At 39.4% G+C, this 17,303-nt stretch overlaps 1 protein-coding gene across 1 annotated transcript in view; it reads left to right on the top strand.

Annotated features, from left to right (window-relative positions):
• The window catches only part of inpp5a (inositol polyphosphate-5-phosphatase A), a 118,444-nt gene that overhangs the window by 75,361 nt on the left and 25,780 nt on the right, over positions 1-17,303 (top strand). The window contains exons 8-9 of the mRNA XM_015387960.1: positions 11,842-11,937; positions 12,201-12,275. Of these exons, the coding sequence (XP_015243446.1) occupies positions 11,842-11,937; positions 12,201-12,275 (171 nt within the window). The remainder of the gene's footprint in view (positions 1-11,841; positions 11,938-12,200; positions 12,276-17,303) is intronic.

Raw genomic sequence — 17,303 nt, 5'->3', positions numbered from 1 at the left:
TCGTGTGATTTATCTGCGACAGCCATGCTACTGGGTCCTTTCAGAAGGAGTGGCTGCAGGTTTTGTCTTAGAGGAGGCCTAAACAATGCCTTTTGGGTTCAGTTCTCCAAAAAGGGCCTTCCCCTTTGGGTGGGGGGTGGCCAGTGAGAGCTGGGGCTGGTCTAACATCTGTTTGTGTCCAGAGCCAGGCGGGACCGGAGCACAGCGCGCCCCGGCGGCCCCCTTCTCCTCGCCGTGGGGGTCTTTGTTCCCGATTTCATGCTATCACAGCGGCAGCATGTTTTCCTGCGCAGAGCTGTCAGGGGCATAAAGGGTCCCGAGTGGGGTCACATCAAGAGGGATGGGCATGAAAAATTGGTAAAATGTATCACAAAGCCCACCCACTAGATGGTTGCCTAGCATCCCCCAACACTCTCCTGGGCTGAATTACACCGCTCTCCCTCACCCTGGTGGACAAGCACATCATTTGGATGAAATGCTGTAAACAAATTAAAGGCTGCTTCTCAGAGTAAATCAATGCTCTTTGTGTGGAAGGAGGGTTTTTAAAATTCCCTTCCCAGCAAATGAAGCCCGTCTGCCTAAAATCCATCATCGCTTCCCAATAAAGAAAATTTAAAAGTCATTTTGATAATAATAATACTATCCTTCTAGGTTGATAAATGAGGCCCTTTTCTGTTTGTGCTGTGCCAACAAAGCTCCGTCTTTCTTTAAGCCAAACAGAAATACATTTATTGAATAGCAGCATAATGAAGTCTGCATACTCTCCTGCTTATTGGACCATCGCTAATCACAGATTGGCTCTTCCGTGCTCTTTAATTGACTCAGCAGCAACAGATTGCCTCGCTGTATGTTTCCTGTAATTGATTCCCACTTAGAGGTGCAGCTTAAAATGTAAATCCAGTGAGTGTGGAGCATTTTCAGGTGCTTAGTACATGTTTATTTTTCCATCAGTGCCCCCACTTTTAGTTGCATTTAAAGGTATTACATTATCAGCAGCTCATTCTTTTTCAGCTGTGGCTCGGCTTATGTTTCACGATAACGATATCCAGTTAAATGAAAGCAGTGAAGAGGGGATAACAAAATCTGCAGCTTTATTAAAAAAAGAAAGATTTATGTGTTTTTGTTATTAAGTTAGGATGGAATAACTTGAAGACCTTAAAAAGTTTTTCTACCGAGTTATCTTGCATTCCGCCACTGACATAGATCAACAGATGATTTGTTTTAAAAGAGGGAACATTAAAAAGAAAAAGCATCTTAAAATAAAGCTTTTTCTTACTCTATAAAAATTGAATAGTAACTCAACCCAAACTCAAATTTCCAGACAGATAAACTATATAAAGTGTGGTGCTACTCTGTTACTCTACATTTTGTCAAGTAAGCGTCCTGAAGTTTTACTGAGCTCCACATAGTCTCCCTCAACCTTCGGTGGGTCAAACATCCTGCACCTCAAAAGATCTATCTATGGCATAACTAGCAGTATCATTCTGCTCACTCTCCATGCCTCAGTCCGTCTAAGCTAAACTACCTGTTAATAATGATATATCAATGGCTGCCACTTTCCTTCATCCTCTCTACAACCCTGCCTAACCTCCACCCCCCCTCCTTGCCCCTCAGAGTCTCTTGGCACGTCCGCTTTGGTGAGATTTTTCCTGATTTGTCTGGGGGTGTGGTTTTCTTTTTACATCAGGGTGCGTTACACTGTAAGCTCACAACACTGACAGTCGCCTCCAATCCCGGGTTTAATCTAGGCTTAAAACCTACATGAATGGACCTGAGAAGTTACACCTGTTTATTCTATATTTATTTCTGGACTATAACTTGCAGCAAGAAGGTTGCAGGTTCGATTCCCGGCCTGGGGTCTTTCTGCACGGAGTTCTCTCTGTGCATGCATGGGTTCTCTCCGGGTACTCCGGCTTCCTCCCACAGACCAAATACATGAGGGTTAGTTTAACTGGCTTCTCTAAATTGTCCTTAGGTGTGTGTGTGTGTGTCTGAATGGTTGTTTGTCCTGTGTGTCTCTGTGTCTGTCTGCGACGGACTGCAGACCCGCTCATAGACTGCCGGAGATAGGCAGTCTATGGGCAGTCTATTAGTATTTCCTACCTTGATTACTCCTTAGATTTTCTGCCTTAAAAGTTTGATGGCATTTAAAGCTAGCACAGTGTTGGCTCTGGGTTTTTTTGCTAGTTCTCTGGATAAAAGCTCCCCTGTAAACCTGAGGTGTTAAAAGGAAAACACGATTTACTCATTTGAAGACAAATGCAGCAGATATGTAACCATATGGCTACGGAACAATATAAGCCCGCCCAGCTTCATTGAGAGGTTAGGAGAAGCCTGCACGTTAAACAGTCTTGCAGACATCTGCCATGGTTGGTTTTCAAAGTGCTGACTTAAAGTGGCACGGGAGGTTTCTCAGATTAAATCTCTCATTAGGTTTTCTTTGTACAGGTGGCAGTAATGTGTCAAGAGCCTTGCCTGAGACAATGTCGTCCTCTTACTGGGACTAATATGCCTCAGGAGAGCCCACCCTCTTTTTACTGCCTTTGCTTTATACAGAGGAATTGCCACAAAGAGGCATCTGGTGGCCTTTTTCCTGTTGAGAAAGCTTTTCCTTGGCCTTTGTGTCTGCTGCTTGTCGGGAGCATATGTGGGAGAAATAGTAGCAGAGATCAGGAGATGTAGGGAATTTCTTTTTCTCTGAATGTGTTGTTAAGTCTGTCTTGTGTTGTTTGTTGGAAACCTTACAGAAAATCTGAAAAAAAAAAAACTTCCAAATAGTTGTGTCTAAGAGCTCAGATGGGTGGTGTGTGCTTGTGCGTGTGTAACCCCCTGAATAAAAGAAGGTCAGGGGGGTCAAAGTGATGAATTTTTATAGGCCTGTTCTCTGTGTTTCAGTCCTGTCCCTTTCTCTGCGCGCTGCACTGCTTCTCAAAGACAACCATGCAGGGCAATTTGTCCTGCAGGGCTCTGCAGAATGGGCCAGCAGAGGAGTTAAATGCCAAGGACACACACACGCATACACACACACATTCAGGTTCCCTCAAACACAACCCTTCGTGCTGTTGTCCTGAATGATTTGTGGCCTGTCCATTATCCATTTCGAAGGGACAAATGCTTTTGGTGGGTTTCTGAAGGTAAAAGCAGAATGACAGCCCTCAGTGCTCTCTTTTGTTTTTAGAGAAGTTTCCCAGATGTTATAATGCACAAGATAAATAGGGCACATTATCGCTGTTGCGCACGCCCTCTTACCTCTCCAATCTCTATTTCGCCGAAGGCGTGGTGGGTTCGTAGACCTCCTACGAAGCGCTCTCTGCCATGGACTCTTGGTATCAATTCTCACATCGCCAAACGAGTTCATGGGAAGGGGTTAGTGTTGGAGAGAGTTTACTGGGGTCAGCCGCTGACCAGTAGGTCATGTAGAGACTAACTTTGCGGTTGATGATGTGTCCACTCTCACCTCTCCTCCATGCCGATTGCCATCAAGCTCCGTATGTGTCAATAATGAATCCATTGTGTTTGGAGGCATTAAATAAGCCTGCCACAGGCAGAGAGGAGAGGATAACTCTGGCTGGTCTCCAGCCATATGAGGTGGGAAGGGTCACAGCTGATTTACTGGCTATCATTTGTAATAGCTTGCAGGAAAGCAGGAGACCACATCTGTTGTTGCCTACTCAGGCTGCACTCATTCAGCCAATTTATTTTGATGAAGATGAACATAGTGAGTAGGATAAAAGTTATCATAGTGCAAGCTGGACCTGCCACCCTGGCTGGCATACCTTAAATCTTCTGGCAGTGCTGCCTTGCGTGTCAAGAGGAAAATAATAGTGCATTCTGACAATGCCAATGCCCCAGCTGACAGGGGGTCACCCCTGTCCAAAATATCTGGCAATTAGCAATGAACGGTTCATTTTTTAAGTCCTGCTCTTTGCACACTTACTTCTCACACAGGGACAGGGGTATATGATTTTTGAAAATTTAAGTGGAAAAGTAGCAGTGAGTTTTTGCTAATCAGATGCACCTGTTATCTCAATAAACTGTTCATCATTAGTGTTATCAACTCTTTAAAGCAGGAGTTAGGGCAGTTTTCAAGCTATCCAGGGTTTTTGTTGACAATACTGCTTAAAGGTGCATTCGGACCGAGCATTGTGTCGATTCCAAGGTCAATGAATTAATTCTCTATGCAAAATGCGCGGTTAGAAGGCTGGGAAAACAGCCAGCAGTGAATCTCAAGCATTTCACTGTCACGCTCTCACTTCGGGCCACTTGATAGAGCTGAGGTGTTGTCAAACAGCAGCACCACATGGATAGAGCGGAAAGGTGATTGCAGAAATTAAAAAATCTGAACCTTTCTATGAAATTGCATCACTGCAACCAATAAGGGACTGGTTGTGATTGTGATGTAGGTTAAAGAAGTGCAGCTGAGGTGAAGCTTTTCTCAGCTAAAATTGAATATTGAGGAAATAATGTTAGAAAATAATAAATGAAGGAATGCTCTTAAGAGGTTTTTATGTGGCTTTAAGAAAGCTGTTTCAATTTAACCCTAGAAAAATTAAATTGTTCCTCATCCTCCCTTATCTGCAGCACAGACCCCAGTCTGTTTGCTGCCTTTCCCCAGATCTACAAGGAAGTACCGCCACATCCGACCATCATCCAGATCCAGACTGTTTTTTGTTTTTTTAGCACTTCCAGGGCTTTTAACAAAAAAATTATGGTTTCCCTTGACTGATTTAAAAGTTGAGTATAGAGAACAATTTAGCAGCAGTCCGTGAAGTTAAGTTTCGCTTGTGCTTTAATTGTGAAATGGAAACTGACAGTGCAACCATCACAGGAAATTCTATGGGGTTGCCAAGGGTAACGGTAGGTCCAAACTGAAGGATCTGTGAGGATGTTGAACTAATAAAAAATGGGAAACAATCACTCCACCCACTACGTAAAGTAAACATTCCCACTGTTATATTCAATGCCTACACAGGAGTGCCATATTATGTTATGCAATAACTTTATATATGTGGAGACATGCGCAGCCCTGTCTGCTGGGATGCTAACATTATTGGCTGAAATTGAAAATGATTCTCAAAAACCAAAGTACCACAAATGACAGTTTTACCTGCACAAATCATGTAGCATTGAAAAAGTAGATGATTCTTAATCAATTCAGAACTCAATGGGGGATGGTTGACCACTGGGTGGCCTAAAAAATCAGAAACAAAAGAAGCACACATGATCTTTTCTGTATTATTTATTCATTTTTATAAATTATAATTTTAACAGCAAAAACCTGGACTAACGAAGCACTAACCCTTCAGTATATTTGTTGAGTTTGGTCACGTGGATGGGGTATCAGTTTCATATAGCTTAAGCTCCTTTTAAGCCTGTCCATTGTGTTACATTTGGATTTCCTAGTGTTGTAGTCATGACCACAGAGACCAAGACCATAATGTCCTGACCTCGTCTCAATCTCTGTACTTCTTGGTTGGTGTGGTCTTAACTGCAATGCTAAGATATCCAATGTGTTTCAGTTGAACACAGTGGATGTTGTTAGTCTGGTTGAGTTTCAGTCTATGTCATTAATCTTAAAAGTGCAACAGATTGCTTTAGCTGGTCTTCCAAGCAAAGCTTTGTGCTTCAATCACTTTATCCCTGCCATCTCCACCACTGCTGCTTGTTAATTTTCTCCCATTGCCTACCATCTTTTGCCTCCTGGAGACTGATAAGCCTGTAAAAAACAAGGAGTCAATTGCAAGCACAGGAATTATGTTATTGGTCTTANAGAAATGTGCTGTTTACCTGTGCAAAGAAAGAAACAACGAAAGAAAAATGTCTGAGGACTTCAGTGTTGAGGAAGAGCATGAGTTCTTTGCCGAGCTGAATGCGCTGGTTTGTAGTCATGACCACAGAGACCAAGACAATAATGTCCAGACCTCGTCTCAATCTCTGTACTTTTTGTTCTTGGTTGGTGTGGTCTTAACTACAACACTAAGATTTCCAATATGTTTCAGCTGAACACAGTTTATGTTGTTAGTCTAGTTGAGTTTCAGTCTATGTCATTAATCTTAAAAGCGCAACAGATTGCTTTAGCTGGTCTTCCAAGCAAAGCTTTGTACTTCAATCTCTCTATATTTTCCCATTGCCTACCATCTTTTGCCTCCTGCAGACTGATAAGCCTGTAAAAAACAAGGAGTCAATTGCAAGCACAGGAATTATGTTATTGGTCTTAATGCATTTAGGGTCATCAGTGTATGTGTAATATGTTTAAGGAGCAGCAGCTTTGAAGGGAGTAGTCTGTTCAGCAATTCGGCAGAAGCACCTGGACAGGCTATGCAGCTGACTCTACGAAGGACATATTAGTGCTTTGGTATGATTTTAAGTGACAGCATGGGGTTCTCATTTTTCCCATCTCAACACAGTGTTTGCAGGTCAGATTTTATGACAAAAACACCAAGATGAAGTGAGACTCCTGGAGGATTTAACCATACTTCAATGAGCCATTCGGGAGAAAGACAATAGGTTAGCTGTAATCAATTGTGTTCAATCACCTGCCAGCGGCTTCACTGATACTTTGGTAGCTCAATGATTGAACATATGGATGGATCAATCGTTTTAATGTCAGCCTGCAGAACTATGCAAATCTGCAGGACAGAATAGCTAAAGGAGATCCTGCAGCAGTATTGATCTAGCAAACTTTAATTTGTTAAAATATTTTCCCCATTAAGCTCTTGTGCATCCTCCTTAAAAGAAGCGCGTTGTGCTTCTGTGCTGCTTTCCCTACAGGCCAGCTGGAATCATACATTACCCAGAAGCTGAAATAATTGAATTCAGCCAGGATTCCAAAGAGCAATCATTCTAGGAAAAGACATTTTCCTACAAGAAAAGGAAGCATTAGCTAATTGTTGAGCTGTCCTGGCCGAACTCTCCTGGCAAAAGCTCGAGGCTTGCATAAATACTAAATATATGGACCTATCCTATCATTGGAACATCCATTATTTCTATTTTTTTCCCTGTAAGTTATGTGAATGATTTGTCAGTTTACAATGCCAAACATAGCTCTTAAATCTTTTAAAAAGTTGTAAGTTTTCAAACACACACCCTCAATGCATTTTACTATAATTTTCTATAATAGACCAAGACAAACTTGTGTTTAAATGTGAAGTATAACAATATATATTTATGTTTGGATCTTTTTTCATATAAAATTAGAAAAGTTTGTGTAGCACAGTTGCTTACAGGACCGATGTCCTGTAAGCAACAGTTATTTAGTTGTAGATGTGAAAGGAAATATTCAAGTATTACTTAGATTTGAAGCGTTTTGTTGTATGCCTGCTTGTATAGTGAGTGTGATACTTTTTTTTTTCTGGAAGGAGAAAATTCACCCCAATCTCAAGGGTTCTGCAGCCTTAGGGTTTCCTTTCAAGGTGCAGGGTTTTGTTTGGTGACTATATTATGTTTATTGCAGCTCCTCTTTCTTCCCATCAGCTCTGACCAGCCTTCCTTTCTTGCTAAAGTAAAGCAGCTTCATGACACGGTGCTGGCATCAACATGTTTCTTCTGTGAGGATGCACATAGTTTTCCAAAACATATAGAATTTTGCATACAGCAAACATTTAATTTTAGTCTAGCTGCAGACGAAACTTCCAGGGATTTTCTTTTGCTGACTCTTCCATAAAGGCCAGGATTTGTAGACTGCAAGCCTAATAGATATATTATCAACAGATTATCTAACATGAGCTGTGGACCTTTAGATGCCTCTTCAATTAATGCTTTACTTGTCTGAAGTGCTGCTATGTTTGCAGCTTTGCCATGTGCTGGTGTTTTCTGATTATGAATTTTTCATCAGATCTCTGTGAGATTTTTAAAGTTTGGGCTCTCATTTAATAACTAACACTGATTCAAATTTCTTCACAACTTTCCTCCTGACCAGCTTGATGTGTCCCTTGATCCTCAGGTTGCTGTTCTCTATTAAACCGTTGAACCCTTCACAAACCATATCGATTTATTATTAGATTATGTTACAAAAAAGGGCGTTATTTACTAATTTGGTGATTACTGAAGACAGCTTGTTGCAATGGATTTAATTTTGGGTGTCATTGTAAAAAGGTCTAAATCTTAATGCCAATGTGCAAAAATTGTTAAATTATGTAGAAAATTATTTAACTTTACAGTTATATCAGGTGAAATATCTGTGAAATATATCGGTGTGATTATAAGCTCATATAATTTTTAAAAAGTTCAAGGTGTTTGAAATCTTTCATGACACTATATAGAAGACATAAAAGTTTAAATAAGTTAATTTTACTTGAAATGCTTGTATTCTCTTTTGTTTTGAGAAGGTAATTAAGAGGATTTGCCAATGGAATAAGATGATATTTAAAATAAGAAAAATATGAAAAAGTGAATAACCTCTATTTAGCATATTTCCAGGGAAAAATAACCAATTTCATTGGCGAATGAAATTATTTGTGCTCACATTAAGAGCAACTCTCATTTTAAGACATTTTTATTTATTTTCAGATCAGATTTTGCTGTGACATCTGTGGGCTATTGGAGCATTTTTTAAAAGCAATGTTTTTAAAGATTTGAATTTCTGGGAAATTCAAATCTGGGATTTAAGATCTTTTTTTATTTATAAATGATTCTTGTATTAGAATCAAGAATCAAAAAGAAAGAAAAAGATATAAAAGAAGGAAATAGAATAATAAAAAAAGAAATGAAATAATTTTTGTGAAACTAAAGAAGGGGAGGTCTTATGGAAGAAGTAAGAAAATAAAAATATAAAAGATGTCCAAAGTGTTTTTAAAGGGGGGTTTATTTTTCACTTAATAATTTATATTAGGTCAAATCTGTATACTACTGACAGTAAAGCCATCAGAGAAAACAAAAAAGGACCTTCTGAGGTTGTATTTCCTAATGTGGATACAATGACTTTTTGACAGGGAAAGCATCTCTTGCCCTTCTCACTAGCTCCTTCTTTTGCCTATTCATTGCACAAAGCTGCTTAAGCACACTTAAGCGCATTAGCATTTGGCTGCCAGGGGACCATATTGACCCAACATTTGGATGGCCTAAATGAGTGAAAGATGGAGCGATTTGTTGGGGCTTTAGAAATTTCCTTTTGGGAGTGGGGGCAAGCACGAAGGAGGCGGTGGAGCTGTGTGGGGAGGGGTGGTCTGCAAGGAGTTGTTCCACTTTCTCTCAGGGTACGGTGTTTGTTCTAATCTGGTGCGCCATTTCTTCATGGCCGAAGCAGGTCTGATTTGTGACATTTCAGCCTAAGAGCTTTTTTCTTTCTTTTTTTTTTTCTACCGGCTATATTGGCCTGACCCGATTAGCTAATCTGTGCTTTGAATTTCAATCAGTCCTCTCAGCCTCTGCTGTGTGCTATGGGAACCTCTGGCTGAGGGATTTCCTTATTCAGCTGTCTTCAAACACAGATGGCCGAATGTTTAACTAATTGTTAAGAGAGTTCACAAAGCCGAATTTAACCCTGCACACAGGCCAGGGGCTAAGTACATAGATGAGACAAAAAGGAGGGACAGTGAGGTGGGAGTTTGTGGGATGGTTCTTTAAAACAAGCATTTGAATGCAACACAGTGTTGGGTATAAATGAACATCTGGTTAACTGTAAGGTGTCCCTGATTTGAACATTTGATCTGCAGTATCATGATAAACCGTTGAGATCAGCAGTTAAAATGCATGCATCATTGCTTCAGTAGTGCTGTCTGAAACATTTTTAAAGCAATAATCAAGCTTCTTGCATAATTCTGACTGAATGATGATTCATTTCATTTGAAATTTTCGGTTGCCATGCCTCTACCTGATATTTAAGCATAGTCACAAAAATTAGTTCACCGAATTCCCTTTATGCAGACACTGGAGTCTACTGCATAAATTAAATTGAGACATTTAAATCAATTTTAAAACATTTTTTTTCCTTACAGATTTGATCCACACCTGCACAAAACTGTTGGTGCTTCTTGTTTAATGAAAGAAAAACCCAAATTGTTCACAGACATAACTTAATTCTGACAAATGTAATGATAAAAATCTAATGAAAATGAACAAATTAAAGTCAGACATTGCTTTTCAACCATGATTCAACAGAATGATTTAAGAAATAAACTCATAAAACCGGCTTGGAAAAGGTACACATACAAAAGATAGAAAATAATGTGAGCAAAGGGGCATGTTGGATCAAGGTGTGTCCACTAATTGACATCACAGGTGTCGACAATCTAGTAATCAGTCAGTTGGCCTACCTATATGTACTGTAGGGCATATAGGATCAGATTCTCAGAAGAATTGTTGGAGTTTATTTGAATCAGTTGATCTTCCAATAACCATTTTTTTCTTCAAAAAGACAGTAACTGAACAGTTGTGATGAGGAGGATCTACAGTACAGAAAAATGACGACAAACTTTAGTCCATAAATATAGTATCAGCTGTTGCCAATGGGTGGTTTTACTGCCAAAGGACCTGGTCAATCAAAAAGAGTCGATGGCAGCAGGGTCGGACTGGGAATGAATTTTGGTCCTGGCATTTTTCCATCTACATCGACCCACTACCACGTGGTAGTGGGTCGAAAAAAATAGAAATAAAAGGGGAGTCAAATCAATACGATTACACATTGTGGATTAAACGATCATCACACGACAACCATAACCAAGACTTCTATAATGAGGTTTTACTGGCTTTGGTTATTTAACACGAACTTGACAGTGACTTCTGCTGCGCAACGTCCACTTGCACAAAGCCAGCCAGACACCCACTCACACGCACCAGGTCTACAACGTAAGCACGAGTGTTGCAAAAACATCAACATAAAACGATACAATATAGAGGCAGACAGGCAGTCCTTCAAGAATGAATCCATGAAGGCTCAGCGTTGTATAAACATTCACTGCGAGTCTAGGTGGCATTTAGGCAATAAAATGAAATAACGTAATAGATGCAAAACCCCATCATGCACCGCAACATATTTTCGAAAAATATTCGAACATAAATCCGCCAAATATAAGAAGAAAATCGTAGTTTGGTTTAAAGAAAGCCTTTTTGTTTTATTATAAATAGGTTTTTTTGCAAGGATTTTACAAAATAGGAAATGACACTATATGCCTACCGTCACAAGGATGTGCATAACAATGAAGGGCTATATATACTGCATGTATCATTTAGTAGTTAACATTGTTTTACTTCTTGAGCTGCTTGAGTCATTTACACAGGTAGGAGCTTCGGCCGCAGAGTAAGTGTTGGGGCCGGTATGATTGAAGGAGGGCCAGCCCTCGATCTCTGAAGTTAGAACCGGCCCAGCGGGCAAATGCCCGGTATCATAGATTACCAGTCCGAGCCTGGATGGAAGGATCCAGAAGGAGGGCTACATTCTATTTCTTCGGCCTTGTGTCGGATCAAGTAAATTACTGGCTAAACGTTAAACACAGAAGTTCAAAAGAGGCATGATTTGAAACGCATATCCATGACGGTTTTTGTGATAGAAAAAAAAAAAAGAGTAATATTAAGGTTCTGAAATAGCTTTCCCAAAGCTCTATGTGGCCTCAAGATAATTAAAATTTTCTCAACTATGCTTAAGAGCAGAGGTCTGGGAAAATAAAAAATTAAAACATAAGAAAGTGTGCAAAGAACAGTGGGTGAATGTATAGCTAGAAGGGTTTGAAATAGGCAAGTGGTTGAGGTGAAACTGGCCTTTGAATTTCCTCCAAATTATGGAAGAAAATACACAGATTTAAAATTCAGTGGCTGGAAAGTCCTTTCCAACCAAAACTCCATGCTTGTATTTTTGCTACCTGTGTTTCCGGAATGCCTCACTATCTTCCTCTCCCTCTCTTCCAGACTCTCTGTTCTGCTGCCACCATGCAGGCCGTCAAAGACCCCAACACCAATGAAGTGGACAGGCTAATATTCAGAGAAAGTGGTAATGATCAAAAGGTTAGTTGTTTATTATTCACTGATTACAACTCACCTGCGTTACTCTGGGATATCAAAGATGCATCTGTAATTAGGTGTAAAAACAGCTTTATTGCATTGTTCTTTTGCTCCACCTGTCTTGGTTTAAGATTGTGCCTGACCTCAGCAGCAATAACACGATGCCGTCTGCCTCTGCTGCTCACTGATGTTAATTAAACCTCTAATTACCTCTCATAATAACTGTCATTAATCAGAGCACGTTTAATCTTTTTCTTTTCATTTAGGTTATTCTACAAGTTCAAAAGAAGACTTTTGAATATGTCAACCAGAACATTTTCCGGGAAAACAATGGGACCTCAGTAAGTTGACCCTTTACATCTTAACCCATCAAATGCTCACCTGCCCACTGATCTACTACTAATCTATTACAATATTAAATTTATCCTAACAGCATCATAGACTCACTCGTTTCTTTATGCTAACAGCAGCTGCAGTGTATAACAATTTAAATGGATTATCTGTGAAATGTTCAAAGGCAAATATAGCATGAAGGAGCCACAACAGATTTGATTGAATAGCTTTTACAGAGTCCAGTGAGAATAAATAAGCACATGCTGAGAAAATCTATTTGCAGTTTATAAAGTGAGTCATTGAAGAACGCCCTGCATACAGTAAGTCGGCCTTAAAAAGCTTCCCATGCCTTGTTTTGGTGCTAGTGTTGTAATAACAGTAAGACCAGACCTTTGCAGGCAAAACTGGTTCTAGGGTGGCACCAGTACTTTCAGTGCCGCCCTAGAACTGGATTTGCCAGTTTTGGGGATAGAGATGGGATGAATTTTAGCAGGCAAGAGCTGGAAAGAAGTTCACCTTCATGTAAAGATGGCATTTGAACCCAGATGTCTTTGGAATAAATTTTGACTAAGCATGTATGCACAGAGATCGAGTGTTAAGTATGTGCAGCTGAAAGCCCCTTTTACATTCCTCTGCTTTTATATGCCTGTATATTACATTAAGTAGTTCAACATTGCAGCTTGTTAAATTCTTAAAGAGGCATACACACCTACAAACACATGCATCGACAGAATAGAGCATGAAGCAGGAGCTTATTAAAGCTGTTTGACTCATAATATAAAAAGTTAATATAAGCCCAGGACAATAAATCAGCAGTCATTTATGAACCTCTAAAGCCAAAATAGCCAAATTGCTGAACGCTAAGAATCACCTGGATCTGAATATAAATTTAGAACATAAAAAATCTCTACTCAATTACATAAAGCAGCAGATTTATTATAAGAGAATGGAACAGAAACACTTTTTGTTATCTGATATGTAATCATATTAAATGGTTTTTCAAAATATATAACATTTCCTTCAACCTTAGCCCCAATTTAATGGTTTGAAGCAAAAGTCTGGGCTGGATTTTAAGCTGGCAGAGTATGACTCAGCATTTGACCTTCCTGTTTCTCCCCTGTCACGGATCTCTTTTATGCTTTTCATGGACTGGATCCCAATCCATACATGCAGAGTGGCAGAAGTCTTTACTTCTTGCAGATGGTTTGCTTCTCTAAAGCCATGACCCTCAGATTGCACTAAAGTGATTTTCAGCATGACACAAAGCAGCCAAGATGAGGTGGAATCTCTAAACCTGAAGTCATGGTTCCTAACTTGAAAAAGGTGGATCCAGGCTGGAGGTCAGTCTTTGCTTAAAGCAGAAAAGTTAATTTAATTTAGTGTCTTGTTCTGAAGTGACGATAGGTTGGACTGTGAGACAAATTGGAGCCTTATAAAGTTATGATTTACTTTTTTTATCCTACGTTCAGGCCTTATTTATGGTCTGCAGATATAAAGCCCAACTGAAAAAAATAAGGTTTCTTTTACAAGAAGCTTAATTCACCAAATGTATCCTCATCTAGAAGGTGGAGGAGCTAAATTTTGGGGATCGAGAGTGGAGTAGCGCTGATTGGTTCTGTTGATGACGTCCAGGTGTCTGATCAGGAGGATTCTTGGTGACTAAGTTTGGATTACCTATGATCTTGAAAGCGCACACTTTCACAGTATGTTGTTCAGGCAAAACATGGTCTTTGAATAGATGTGCAGAACGCTTAGAGAGTTGCTTATTCAAACTGAGACAGTCTACTGTAACAGGGTTTCCGTGGGTCATTAAAAGTCATTAAAAGTCATTAAATTATTATTTTTTAAATTAAGACCTTAATTGGCATTAAAATTCATTAAATTTGATAATCGTGGCAATAAAATGCTTCGGAAAAGAAGCTTGAGGCGGAGAAAAGGCTAGAGAATGGGAAAAATGCAAATTTGAACCAAAGTGGCAGGAAAACGAGGAACTCAGGACATGGCTGCAGCCTGTCCACGGTGAAGATGACGAAGGATTTTGCCGTGTATATATATATCAGTCATGGGTACTTGTTGATGGCATTAAGATTATTTCTAAGAGCATTAAAAAGCATTAAATAAGAGTTACTCATTCATGTATAAACCCTGTGTAAAGCAGCTGATTATACTCTTTGCAAGTCAAAAACCAAACCCGACCTAACAGATTCTAATTTATTTTTTTCTTCATCTAACATTTTAAACTCTTTAGCAACTTTCTCACTAATGGACCAATTCGATTTAATGATATACAACTCACTAAAGGTGCAAATTAAGACTTCTATAAGGTCTCAAAATCCATTATGGATACAAGACAGACAGAAGTGATGTTTTTGTGCCTTTCTGTTAATTTTTCCAACTTCAAACTTAGAAATTTAAACTTGCAGCTGAATTCATTAACCCCTAATCCATTGTATAGATAAAGTTTCCTATTGTTCCTTTTTTTTGTAATGATCCAGATGGGGTAAAACTTATTAGACCACTCTTGTTTTTTTGTTTTTTTTTATTTGTTGAATATCTTCGGTAATACTGTATACAGTTAGAGGAAGAAATTGAAGAAAAAAGGCGCTCTAATCATGCTTTCTGTGACTCTATAACACAAGAAGCTTGAAAAAATCAGGTTTTGTTGTGCCGCTGCTCAGATGTCTGACTCTGTTTTCAGATGAAAACCAGCTATTTATTAAGGGGTATCAGGGGTTATGAGGCTGTCTGTGAAACAGTTCCTCTTTGAGGCTGATCCCCCCCCCCTCCGCCTCAAATTCAGCACCTCCTCTTCCTTTCCTTCCTCCCCACCTCCTCAGCCAGTCAGACAAGATGGATGACATAATGGGGGCATCAGAGATAATCTGATGGTCATGGTCTAGTTAAACACACCGTGTTATGATCCTTATAAAACAAACTACCTTTCCAAAAGGATAAATGTCCCGCCTCCCACTCCTCTGCCGGGGCAGGGTAGAGAAAAAAAAAATCCATTGCATCCTTCATCAACTGCAAGACTTGTACCAGCTTGACAGAAATTTAATTCGAGGCAGCTCTTGAAAATAATTATTGTATTTTGAGAGGAGTAATCATTGGTCGGGACATGATTGAATGTGTCCATGCCTATTGACTTTTGCTATGATTAATAGGTTTGTTTAGTCGATATTCCCATCGAAATTGTATAATTAATTATCCCCGGCGCTGTCACGGCAGGACGATGGAGAGCCCTGATGAGTATTTGGGAAGATTAAATTTTCCAGGCGCTCGTGGCGTCAAGGGGCACCATGGGGCCTTGCTCCGGCGGAGGGATGGGAGGAGCGCGGCGTTCGTGTTCTTGTGTGTGGCTGTGCACACCTCTGAACTCCTGCAAATCAGTTTCCTCCCCTGCAGCACACACACCCGTGCTCTGTCTCTCTCCCCCCATCCGCATTGATTTTGTTTCACTATCTCTTTATTGTAACTTTATCAGTGTGGTGTTGGCAGATGGGGGAGCAGGATGTGTTTGTGTTGTGATGAACCTTCCTGTCCTGCGAGCCTCTGCTCGTCATGCTGCTGGCGTTGGTCCTCGGCATTACTCACAAACCAGGAGATGTTTTAAACAAGAGGAGAACCGCTGCTCGAGCTTAAAGTTCTCTGATACGCTGCCTGTCACTGCTACTAAGTGGCACTTCAAGATCAATGCTAAATAAAATCAGATCGTAAGGGATTTAAATGGATTCTGCAATAGTTATGTCATTTATATTGGTTTGGAAATGTTTACTTAGCTTTATCAAAATAGATAGCTCCTGTGCTGTAGTTATATCTCCCAGTAAAAAACATGCACATTTGGGGTATGCCATTATGAATTTTCCAAACCAATCACTCCCCTACATCACCAGTAGAAACTGAATTAGAAGTTTTTTAAGCAGAATTGATGATAGCAAACGATTTTCATCAGAGATTTAAGGAATTTGCTCTTTTTTTTTTCAGGCAAAATTTAGATCAAAACTCATTAAGTGCAATAACATGAGTGAAAGTGTAAAGAGGAAAATATTAAAGCTATAGATTAAATTCAATCGGCTCTGGGTCAGTTTCCCAACACATACCTTCATGTCCAATCTAGAAATCAACATTAACCCTTTACAGTTCTGTTTCATATCTCTTTACAAACACTTATCATAACTTTGTACTTTAACAGTGGTGAATCAGTTCATTTTTGTTATAGTTGATTATATTAATTATGAAGTGAAATAGTCAGAAATTAGCTCAATCCTGACTTCCACCTTAATTGTGGTTTATTGTATTATCTAGAATGCATTAAATTATACTCTAGTTTATTGTTTAGGGCCAGCTGACTTTCTGATCTAAAGAAAATTGTAACATATTGCAGACCTATAACTGATTTCCTCATCAAAATACTAATATATGATTATAAAAAGTGACTTTAAATCCTAAACTGTCCAGATTAAAAACAGTCCAGGTTTTGGTCATAGATATGGTTGTAAAACCAACTCTAACTGCCTCATTATTGTACCGGTGAATAAAACTCAGGCCAGACTTTCTTTCTGTGATGTACAACAGTGACTGGTGACCACTGACATGGCAGCTTCCCTTTTGGTCGTTATTTCTAATGTTTCGTTTGCTTTAAGATTTTTATTGTTCCTTTTTTAGAGTTTTTGAGAAATAAAATGCTTCAGATATTAATGATCTAGTTGTTGGTTTTAAATGTATCTATGTTAAATATATTTGAACATTTCCTCAGAATACTTATTAACATCATGATTATATTTACCAATGATATCAAACTGGACTTAAGGCAAACATTCATATGAACTTGTTCACTCTCAGCCTAAAAGGTGTAAAATACAAGTATTTGTTTATTTATTTTTAATAAAAGTGACTTAAGTTTTTAAATGACATTGAAACGCTGTCTAAATTTCTCCTGAGTTTGACTGCAGTTCTGCTGGGAGTGACTCCTCCTGTTCTGACTCACACCACTCTCCCGCCGAGCGCCCATGCCACTGACACTTTTTTATTGCTTT

The sequence above is a fragment of the Cyprinodon variegatus genome, unplaced genomic scaffold, assembly GCF_000732505.1.
Source record: "Cyprinodon variegatus isolate N-32 unplaced genomic scaffold, C_variegatus-1.0 Scaffold409, whole genome shotgun sequence".
In the NCBI taxonomy this organism is placed as follows: domain Eukaryota; kingdom Metazoa; phylum Chordata; class Actinopteri; order Cyprinodontiformes; family Cyprinodontidae; genus Cyprinodon; species Cyprinodon variegatus.
This window is presented reverse-complemented; position numbering and strand designations above follow the sequence as displayed.